The sequence below is a fragment of the Merops nubicus genome, unplaced genomic scaffold (genome assembly GCF_000691845.1).
Source record: "Merops nubicus isolate BGI_N331 unplaced genomic scaffold, ASM69184v1 scaffold11469, whole genome shotgun sequence".
NCBI classification, from domain to species: Eukaryota; Metazoa; Chordata; class Aves; order Coraciiformes; family Meropidae; genus Merops; species Merops nubicus.
Window position 1 is genome coordinate 3,812 of NW_008629061.1, and position 11,610 is coordinate 15,421.

The following is an 11,610-nucleotide window of genomic DNA, read 5'->3' on the forward strand; positions in this document are numbered from 1 at the left end:
GGGAGGAGCAGCTGAGGGAGCTGGGGGTGCTGAGCCTGGAGCAAAGGAGGCTCAGGGGAGACCTTCTGGCTCTGCACAGCTCCTGACAGGGAGGAAAACAGCCTCAGGTTGCCCCAGGGGAGGTTGAGGTTGGCCCTGAGGAGCAATGTCTCCCTGGCAAGGGCTGTGCAGGGCTGTGCCAGGCTGCCCAGGGCAGTGGTGGAGTCCCCACCCCTGGAGGGGTTTCCAAGCCCTGGAGATGTGGGGTGAGGGACACGGGGCAGTGGGGACCTGGCAGGGATGGGGGAAGGGTTGGACTTCATCTTATAGGTCTCATCCAACCCAGATGGTTCTGTGATTCTAAGGATGATGGGCCTGACTGCACACAGAAGGGAGGACAAGGATCCTGGTGTGGGGAGTTCACAGATTTTACTGGGGTGGTTTCCTCTCTTTAGACAGCTACAGATATCTGCTCTTAATTTGCAGCAGGAGTCAGAAGAGGCTCCCATCCCATTTGGACACAGCAAGTTTAACAGCACCATCACCACTCCAGGTAGCCACCTTGGCACCTTCCCAGCTCTCTGGGAGCACATTGATTTCCACACTGCCTGCAGATGCCCTAGAACCTGCTATGGGAGCTGAAAACAGGTTCATCTACACCAACTGCAGCCAAGCCACCTACACTGCCCTGCAGAGACACAGCCTGCAACCTTGCTCTGCTTTAAAATGGGCTTTAAAGGCTGAGGGAGACCAGAACTTCACAGCAATGAGCATTTTACTTCAGAAAACTGGAAAACTTCTTTCCTCTTTTCCTATCCAGTTGCTGAGTTGCTCAGCTCAGCTGCATCCCCAAACTGCCATGCAAAATTTCAGTGTTCCTTTAGTTGCTTGGGAGGGGTAGATGAAATGTAACCATCTCACTGGGTTCTTTCCATCCATCTTGTGGATAATTCTAATCTATATTAACCAAGAAGCTTAAAAGTTTTCCAGCCCCATCTAATTTTAGAATCCCATCCTTTAAGTTGAGCCACAAGAAATAAAATCACATCTATTTGACAAAATACCAAGTGCTAAGAGCTTAAATATGTCTTTCCTGTGAAGAATTGTTCATGAGAAGACAGACATAAAATGCCATCCTGCCATTTTTCTTGTAAATTAGGCTTTTTAGACTGTACATACCTCATGCCAAAAAAAAATGGCTATGGTCAGATTTAATTTGTCACATAAAATCCTGTTCAATAATCCATTTCAGTACAAGTCATGGCAAATATAGATGACAGTGAGTATAAAAGAGACTTTCAAATCCATCTTGAAGAGTGCTTCTGGCCTCCAGATAGAGGATGTTACAAGTAAGTGTATCAAATTTACCCTAAAGAGTTTTTGAAAATGAAATACACCTCCAGGTTTCTCCTCAGGTGGTTTTTAAAGCTGCTTGTCTGCCACAGAACTGGAAGAATCAGATGACAGAAGAGTGATTCCCTGATTTCCTCAAAATGAGTTTGGAATGAATGATCAGTGGCTCCTCAGGAGTCAAAGCTCTCTCAGAGCAACACCTCAGGTAGCTTGTATTTATGGTGCAGGGGGAAAGCTCTCACCAAGAAGCTCTCACACCCACAGAAGAGGCTAAGGACACAGACCTGGACCTGCTGGAGTCACCAAGTGAGTGTAGGTACAAAAGGCAGCAATCCAGAAGAAAGAAGTTTGGTTTGCAGCACAGTTCTGTGAGATCCAGGTAGGTACAAAACACCTGACAGGCAAATAACTCAAGTTTCAGGGATTACCTGAAGAAATACTGCCTAGAATAGAATCTGACAAAAACTCATCAAGTCCAACAGTGGAGAGGAGGCTAAAACAAGGAGGTTTGTTGGTTTTTTCCCTCTTTCCTTGCAGGGCCCACTACCAATCTTTCAAGATTCTTTTTCTTACACTGGTTTATCAGTGGACTTTGAGCCAAAGCCACAGAAACAGTAAGAAAAGAAGCTTAGGGAGAACTGAAATATTTTGAGCAGGATGATACTTCAGAGAGATGTCACAGCACCTTGAAGGAAACAGAAATTGAGGCTATAAGATTTTATTAGGAACTTACAGATCCTCCTGTTGGTTGATGAGATATTAAGGATTTGGGAAATCTCTGTGGATTGCCTGGTACTGGTGTTTGAACAAAAGCCATCCAGAGCAAGAAGACTTGAGAGTTAAGAGAAGTCTAGCGAGAAGAAGAAGACCCAGCAGTTGCCACAGAGATCTGCTGCTCCAATTCCCAGATTTACCCACAAAATATGAAAGGGAAGTTGTTATTAGTTCATCTTTCCAAGAACTACCACAAGGTTTACTGCTTAATGAAGAGCTGCTGCCAAATATGTTCTCTGCCAACGTGTCTTCTCCCTCTCAGGTCATGAAAAAAAACTACTGACTGCCAAAGGAACTACAGGACTCATTTATTCTGATCCCTGCAGAAGGAGGCAGGCCAAAGAGAATGCTCAGGGAATGCTGGTTGGGATCTCTTTGGAAAAGGGAGATAGAAGCTGATAAAGCTTTCAGAGATGGGTATCTAGAACTAGAGAAGCAAGAATCCCCCAAGGGATTTGGGCCAAGGATTGGAGAAACAAGGAAGAATGCCACTGGAAGTGGTAACTGAGGAAATATTGATTACATAAAAAGGAAATACTATGAAATGTTGGTAACACCAAGGAAATATTGATGATTGTGTGACAGAAATCTGTGTGTAAAGAAACCAGATCACTGGGAATTGTTTATGAGAGGTGTCAACTTGCTTAAGATTCTCCAGTAACCACCTACCTGCATGTTCTAGATTTTAACTACCTGCTTTGTTTCAGATTTTTTAAATGAGATTTTATTAAAAACTCACTCAAATTTTAGGTAAAAACAACTGTAATAATTTATCCTCTCCTCTCCCCAAGTCTCCCACCCATGTCTATCATCACCACACAGCAGTGACAAGGCAGAAAGCAGCTCCAGGCAGCATTCTAGCTTGGAGAGGAGCAAGAGTAAAGGACACCAAGATTTGCTTTGCTGTTAGAAGATGAACCACCCCACCTTCAATGCAAACAGAGCCAACATCTCTTCCAAAGGAGCTATGGCAGCACAGAATCAGAGCAGTGTTTGAGGTGTCCTCTTCCAAAGCTGCCCAGGGCAGTGGTGGAGTCCCCACCCCTGGAGGGGGTTCAAAGCTGTGGAGATGTGGTGTGAGGGACATGGGGCAGTGGGGACCTGGCTGTCCTGAGTTAGCATTTGGCTTTGATTCTCTCAAAGGTCTCTTCAAACCAAAACAATTCTATGATTCTGAGGAAGGAGAAAAGAGTCTGACTGAGACTGACACAGTGGCCAGTGGACAATGAGTCCTTGAAGATCTTGCTGCAGCTTGATCTGTTAGAACCTATCTCAAGGAGGCAGAGATTTAACTTGGTTAGGTTTGAAAACAGACTATTCTGCAAATCTTTACTGGACAGGCACTCCCCAAAGACAAGGGATGCATTCCCAAATATTGCAGTCACTATGTATTTGAAGAAAAGATTCTGGAAGAAAGAAAAGAGACAGGCAATGGGCAAACATGAAAGGGTTTGGAGTTCATCAAGCTGAGCTGCCAGACACCCATTTCTCTTGCCACAAAGTTGGCTTGACTTTCAGAGGCTTGGGTGACTACCAGTGGGTCAGCAGCAAAAAAAGGCAATTCCTGACAAAGGGTAGGAGTTCAAAAGGAAAACCCAAAGAAGGTGAAGAGAAACAACAGAGCCATGCAGGGATGCACCTTTTAGAGCTGAATGGGATGCACTTACATGGCCCCTGCTGTCATGGGACCAACAGTGAGGTTAGCTGAGGCCTCCCCATCTTGCTAAAAGACATCTCAACAAGATGATCCAACACAGCTTGATATGTCCTTTCTCTTTCTCACCTGAATTCAGAGGATGCAGGGTCTAAATTCCTTATGTTATTTCTCACAGGAACAGCATTCCAGATGTTTGAGAGGGCAATATGAGAGGCAGCTTGAATTTCAAAGGGAATGTTGTCACAAGTTAGTGACAAATGAGCATACAAAAACTGGCACATGCCTCTACATTTTCTTCTCAGCCCTGCACTCCTGAGATGAAGTGTTTCAGTTTGATGGTATGACTCAAAAAATAACAAGTCAGACTTCAAACCAATGCCCCCAGCCATTATCTAGCCAATCATTCATCATTAATTAGATTCCAGTTTTGTCTCAGCTCCCTCCTCCCCAGAAAAAAACAAGCCCAGAGAAGCCCTGTGTGAACGGGTGGCATGTCACTGATGTGCAGACAAGCAGCTGAAGGAGAACTTGGGCAAGATGTGGCCCAGGCTGCCCAGGGGGGTGGTGGAGTCACCACCCTTGGAGGGGTTCAACAAACGTGGAGATGGGGCACTTCAGGACATGGTTGAGTGGCCATGGAAGTGTGGACTTGATGATCTTGGAGGTGTTTCCCAACTATGACTCTAAGATGAGTTGATAGTCCTGTGGTTTGTATTTCTAGTAGCAGTAGAGTGAAAAAAAGGGACTTAAAATACATTTTCTAACTGATTTTGCACAAAGATCTATAGAGAGATGCTGTTCCTTGAGGAGAAGCAGATATTTGAGAGAAACTTCTCTTATGAAGCTGCAGGTGGAAATATTTTTGTATTTGATGTCCAGTTGCTGCAGTGTGCCCTTAAATTTCAAGAGGAATGTGATGATCAAATCTGAATGAAATTTTGGATCAAGAAATCTTCCTCTCCCTCTGAACCAACTGTTAATTTGGCATTTAAAAAAACCCCTCTGCATGAACCACACTTGTGTGAGCCACCTTCAAGGCAGGAATCCCTCAGCTGCAGCTGAAGCAGGGCTGCAGAGAAGCCCATTTTGAGGCTGTTCTCAGCTTTTTGAGCAGTGCTGGTGGCAGTGGATGGGTTCTCACCTGCCTTGGCTGCTCTGTCACTCGCTGGGGGTCAGACCTGACTTTGTTGCTGGGGTGGTTGGTAACTTTGGTGACTGGCTGCTTGAAGATGGACGCCGTCTGTCTGATGGGGAGGGTGGTATTTAAGTCTGGTTTTCCCTGTTAAAAAAGAAGAAAACAAGTGAATTAATAAAAATCATTCCTAAAAAGTACACACATTAACGTTGGAATCACCCTCTCCTACTGCTGTGCAAAAGGAGGAGGCTCTTTTTGGAGTAAAGACCTCCCTTAAGTGCTGTAGTTAACTACCCTTTGAAGTTATCTATTGTAAAGAGAAGCAAACAGAACATGTAACTGGTTCCACACAATTTCACCTTCTCAGGGAGAATCAAACTGCTTGAAAGTCCATCTTTTCCTTTTGTTAAAAGATATATTCATGGCTCAAGTGACTTACACTCTGAAAAGAGACAGCTTCACCATCAGATGTCAACAGGCAATCTCCAAACCTTCATGAAAATATGTCTGTAGCAAACAGTTTAGAGAGTTCCAGGTTCAATTGTGATTTTCAAAGTACCTGTCCTTCAGAGCTTAGCTAGAGCAAGCAGACAGGGTAGGCTCTCCACCATCAGAATGGCCATAAAAATAAAATAGAAATAAAATAAAAAATGGATCTTAGCACAGCTCTGTTACTGCAAAGGTGGAGGGCTGAGGAGGAGGGGAGTGGGAAGTCCCCATTCCTATGTATGGGCAGCACATTGTCTAGAAACCAGCAACCAAGAGCATCAGCTCTGCACTCCACAGAAATGACTTTCATCATGAAGACTATTCCACAGGCAAGCTGTTTGAGAGACCTTTAAGATCAAGTCCAACTGTTCCCCCATCCCTGCCAGGTCCCCACTGCCCCGTGTCCCTCACCCCACATCTCCACGGCTTGGAAACCCCTCCAGGGGTGGGGACTCCACCACTGCCCTGGGCAGCCTGGCACAGCCCTGCACAGCCCGTGCCAGGGAGACATTGCTCCTCAGGGCCAACCTCAACCGCCCCTGGGGCAACTTGAGGCTGTTTTCCCCCTGGCAGGAGCTGTGCAGAGCCAGAAGGTCTCCCCTGAGCCTCCTTTGCTCCAGGCGCAGCACCCCCAGCTCCCTCAGCTGCTCCTCCCCACCCTTGGCCTCTAGACCCTTCCCCAGCAGCTCCGTTGCCCTTCTCTGGCCACGCTCCAGCCCCTCAAGGTCCTTCTTGGAGTGAGGGGCCCAAAACTGACCCCAGGATTGGAGACAGTGCCAAGCAGAGACCAGGAGGAACCAGCACTGGCAGAGGGATTGCCAGAAGCAGCCAGAGCAGCCTGCCTGGCTCATGCCTCTGCCTCACCCCAACCTGACACACCACGAGGGTCACTGTACTGGCTGCTCCTAGCCAACTATTTGAGTCGTCTCTTGGGTGCAGAGAGAGGCAAGGGAGCAGCCTCTTCATGGGCCTCTCCAGGCTGACATGGTGTTACAGATCCTTCATGGTATGAAGAAAAAAAAAGGAATTCCTCCTTATTTTTCCTATGGAATTCTCAGGAATGTAATTGATAGGCAGGAGGAACAGAGTAACACTTCCCATTTATCTGAGCATCTCCCCACAACCTAAATGAGGAGCTAGTTTTCAAATTTCACACCCCAGTTTCTCATGCAGGTGATTTGTGAAGAGGACTATGCGTATCCTCAGCCATTCAACAGTACAACTCACTCCACACACTCATTTGTAAATCAGAGCTGTAGCATTTGGGGAAATCTTGCTTAATACTGATCTGCTCATCCTCTCAGAAGAGCCAAAAAAGTTCTCCAGACCAACAGAAATTACCACCCAACCAGCACAGAACTCCTAAGATCTTTTTATACAAAGCAAAAGTGAGAATCTAAGCTTAGAAATAAATCCAGGCATCAGCCTTCTCCTTGTGTTTCACCCAGGTAGTCCCAGCTGACTAGAAAAATACTTCCAGGTACTCTGCTCACTGCTTTTACCATGAGCTTTGCAGGGTGGGTTCTGGCTACAGGCTCTATTTTTCCCCCCCCAGTGATGATACCAATGTTAGACTAATGTTAGACTTTATCATATCTATTTTAATATATTAATTGAAGCATCTCTGACCACCACCCAGAGCTAGACACTACTCACATGTACTTGTATTGGCAGAAAGTCTCTTGGCAGTGAAATTTCCTCACACCACATAACTTAGTTCACCACAGAACCTTCGTAGACCTCACCTCCCCTACAAGCTCCACATTCCCTGATCTTGTGACATCAAGTTCAAAGCAGTGTTGGAAGCTTTGAAGCCCATGCCCCCGGGGCATTCTGTGCAGCAGCATCAGAATTCGTGGTCATACAGCTATTAAACCTGACAGAATCCCAAAATATTCCCCAGCCACCTGCCACACGGGGGATAAATCTGGTTTAGCAAACGTTTCTAGAGCAAAGGTCTTTGTTTGGAGTTCATGAAAAATATTTACAGGTTCCTTTGGGCCTGTAATGGGACTTAAAGAGAAGCTCAAAAAGAACTCCATTCAACTCTGGCAAATCAAAAGGACACCAACTTGCTTGGCTCAGCAGCTCCAGCAGCTCCTCGGATGTACACCTCATAAAATTTAATCACTCATTGACAGAATTCAGAAAAATGCTTTTCCACAACAAACCACAAGCCAGCCAGTAAATAAGATTTATTCATGACAAAGGAAAAGCTTCCAGAACATCCCAATAAAAATCACTAACAAAGATCTCTACGGGCATCACCTCCCCTGAAGAGCCTCCAGAGAGAAGACACCACCTCTGTGTTTCAGAGGGTCAGACACGGATGGAGTGGAGGTTTCAGAGGGTGATTAACTCACAATGGTCACTTTTCAGCACACCTACTAAACTATTTTATGCTCCAGCAACAGCTTCCAGAAGAATTTCAACCCCCTGCCTTTCCCAAGACATGTATTGGCAGAAGCATCAAGGTGCCTCGGACATAAAGATGTTTTAAAAACTCAGCAATGTATTTCCAGGTCTTCCCAACCCTTTAACCCACAAAGTCACACAGAATCAGGCAGCACATTTCTTTTACAGAATGGTGGGGGCTGGAAGGGAACTCTGGAGATCACCTCATCCAGTGGCCTCACCAGGGCAGAGTCCGAGAGGGAGGAGAACCTCCCTTGGACCTGCTGGCCACACTCTTCCCAATAAAGAGCTGATAACCACTTTGTTCTAAGCACAGCAGGATGCTCTCTCTACTAAATTCACAGTCAATTGTATTCCTTATTTCATTGTTTCTTCTAAAGCACTTCAAATTAAAAAAGCCACTTAATTTGCAAGGGAAATGTAAGAATGGGCACACAGAAAACAATGGCAAGATTGGTAGAGGTTGGAAAAAAGCCTCCTCCTGAGGCTCCACCATAAATAACCCTGTCAAGAGATGTCTTTACTGACAATATGAGAAGGGAGGAAGAATGCACCAGGCTCAGACTGGAGATAAGAATCCTAGCAGAAGATTATTCCCATGTCATTTCCACTGCTGTACATTAACATCACAAAATGGAGAGCATTCATTAACATCTATTATCAGAGAATCAGAAGATGGTCTGGTTTGGAAGGGACCTTAAAGATCATCCCACTCCAACCCCCCTGCAGGCAGGGACACTTTCCACTAGACCATGTTGTGCAAGGCCCAGTCCAACCTGGCCTTGAACACCTCCAGGGATGGAGCATCCACAGCTTCCCTGGGCAGCCTGGGCCAGGGTCTCACCACCTCACAGTGAAGAACTTCTTCCTAATTCCTAGTCTAAATCTCCCCTCTTCCAGTTTGAAGCCCTTACTCTTCCTCCTATCACCACAAATCCTTGTAAAAAGTCCCTCCACAGCTTTCTTGTAGGCCCCCTCTAAGCTCTGAAAGTCTGCAAGAAGGTTTCCCCAGAGTCTTCTCCTCCTCAGGCTGAACAACCCCAACCCTCCCAGCTTGGCCTTACAGCAGAGGGGCTCCAGCCCTCAGTTCCACTTCAAGCAGGTGCCATTAGTATGCCAACCTTGACACTGAGTTCTCATCTGCCAACGAGGAGAACCTCCAAGGTCAAACCATGGCAGGACAGCATTTCCATCCACCAGCTGCACAAATCTTGCTGCCAAGACACGTCCCAAAAAGAAGACTTAAGCATATTTCCATATTCCTTCTTGAAACTTAAGGGGAGCCAAAGATTCTAGAAATGTTTGGGTAAGTTGTTTGTACAAAAACAACCAACCCATAAACTAGGAGCAAGTTGACACACAAACTTGCCCAAGCAAGTCTGTCTTTTATGGCCCCACAGCTGCAAGGTGGACTAGGAGAGACCACAACCAACCTCTTCCAGTGTCTCTGGGAGAAAACATCAATTTCAGGAATAACTCTGAGAGGAATACTACAGAAATTCATCAAATCATAGAATGGGTTGGGTTGGAAGGGAGCTTTAAAGGTCATTTAGTCCAAGCCCCCTGCAGTGAGCAGGGATGGTCTTGGAAGCTCAGGAGTTACAGATTCAGTTGCTTAGAAATACTAAATGTTGTTTATCTCCAAAAATAAAAGGCTTTTTTGTCTAATCTTGTATTTAGTGGAGCTACTGTGAGCCACCTTCTAAATCATCTAAGATAACAGGAATACAAGTGAGCACAGACTCTTCTAGATTTTATATACCAAATTTTGTATTTTCTGCTCACAGAACCACAGCATCCCAGCATGTTGGGGCTGAAGTGACCTCTGGAGATCATCTCATCCAGCCCCCTGCTCCAGCAGCTCACCCAGGGTCACATCCAGGTGGGTTTGGGATCTCTCCAGCGCAGGAGACTCCACAGCCTCTCTGGGCAGCTGCTCCAGGCTCCACCCTCACACCAAAGAAGTTTCTCCTCCTGCTCAGGTGGCACCTCCTGGGTTCCAGTTGGTGCCCGTTGCCCCTTGTCCTGTGGCTGGGCACCACTGACCAGAGTCTGGCCCCAGCCTCTTGCCCCTCACCCATTAGATAACCATGAACACTTCTGCTCCTGCAGAAAGCCTAACCAAAACAATCCCTTGGGCTACCCTTCCATGTTCTATTATCTGAAAGCCTCATGTCTGCAGGTAGAAAATATCAAATAATTTGAAGGCATGCTTTAATGCAACAGAACTCAGTGTGAGGTGTGTGCTGCATGCATCACCAACAGCAGATGAGCAAAACCAGCAGCACACAAGAGGCAGCTATGACTTGTGAGGGATTTTCACCACCTCCCAGTGAAGAATTTCTTCCTAATTTCTAATCTGAATCTCTCCTCTTTTAGTCTGAAGCCATCACCCCTCATCCTATCACTAGAAGCTCTCATAAAAAGTCTCTCTTCAATTCTGAAGAATAAAACACTGTAAAAAGAAAACACTGCAGAAATCCTTAGAAACTGTTTGATGAGAGTTCTAAAGTTTGCCCAGGAACACATTACCTGAGAGTCACTAAATCTCATCACACCTCTAAGTGTGTTATTTCACTTAGAGGTTATTTCACCTCAGTTATTTCACTTCTATACCTCAGCCTTTTATTTTTCACCTCCAAAACGTGGTTTCTACAGTATTGAGCAGGACACACTGTTGTTCAAACCCAGGCAGTGTGAGAACAACCAGATCAATGCAGAAGGGCCCAATCTCCACGAGGAACACCCCCAGCCTTGCTCAGCTACAGAGCCCTACCCAGACCCCCTGCTTTGTCCAGGTAAAGTCCAGCTACCTCAGGAAAGAAGCTCCCTGGCACGTGTGACAAAGGTGAGGGATTCCATCTCAGAACAGGAAGATGAACAGAGGGATCTGAAGAGAATCTCTTGGTGTCAGCTGCCCTCACTCCATCAGAGGAGTATCGTGCAGGTAGGTGACTGGTACTGAGGTTCTTAGTCCCAAGGCAACTCCTGATTCATGCTTAACCTCACCTTGATGTTTTCTCAGTAGTAGCAGAGTATTCCTTCTAGTTATAACTTGATGTCTCTACCACTACTACAAATGAAACACACAGGTACAACTGCTTTGAGCAGAAAAGAAATTGCTAAATGAACTACAGGAAAGGAAATTCTTAGGATATCCTTAAACACAGTATTGACTAACAAACCTTATTTTGATTGAGAGAATCATTCCTTAGTCTCTGTTTGTTCTTCTGCAATTTACTGGGCATCATCTTTCCCGTTCTGAAGTCAAAACTGCTGAGATCAACAGTGTTTCCCAGGTATCTTGCCAACTGAGGCTTGCTTCTGAACTTCTTACCACTTGGACTAAAAAGAAGAAAACACTTTAGTATGTTTTGTTGTACAAGAGGATACAACCTTGACTTCTTACAATAGGTTTTATACCTTGTGAAAGAGCTAAAAGGTTTCAGTTATCTTTACTCCTCATGGATGGGTTGATGGGGGATGACTCCACCACATACCTGCCCAGCCTCTGGTTATCCACTCCCATCCTCCACACAGGGCTCAAGGTCTACGTGGGGCTGCTGGGCACTAGGGTTGGCCACCCCTTTGGGAAGCTGGGTTAGCAGCACAGCCCAACCAAAGCCCAGGACAAGAGGTAGGCAGCAGCCCGTGGCCAAGTGCAGGACCTTCTCTGCACAAAGGTAAAGACCATCTGCAAGGCTGGGACTCCCTGCTGGGTCTAAGGCCAGCCCAGGCTCAAGAGGAGCCCTCCTCAGCTAGGCCAGTGGGCGTGGAACTGGGGGCTGAGGGGACACAACACCTCCCA

General features: G+C 46.1%; 1 protein-coding gene across 1 annotated transcript in view; it reads right to left on the reverse strand.

Moving 5' to 3' along the window:
- Window positions 1–11,146, reverse strand: part of LOC103779247 (methyl-CpG-binding domain protein 2-like) — a 14,694-nt gene extending 3,548 nt beyond the window's left edge. Inside the window, exons 1-2 of the mRNA XM_008946869.1 lie at window positions 10,988–11,146; window positions 4,905–5,042 (exon numbers count right to left, since the gene is read on the reverse strand). Of these exons, the coding sequence (XP_008945117.1) occupies window positions 4,905–5,042; window positions 10,988–11,053 (204 nt within the window). The 5' untranslated portion in view covers window positions 11,054–11,146. The remainder of the gene's footprint in view (window positions 1–4,904; window positions 5,043–10,987) is intronic.
- Between the last annotated feature and the right edge of the window lie 464 nt (window positions 11,147–11,610).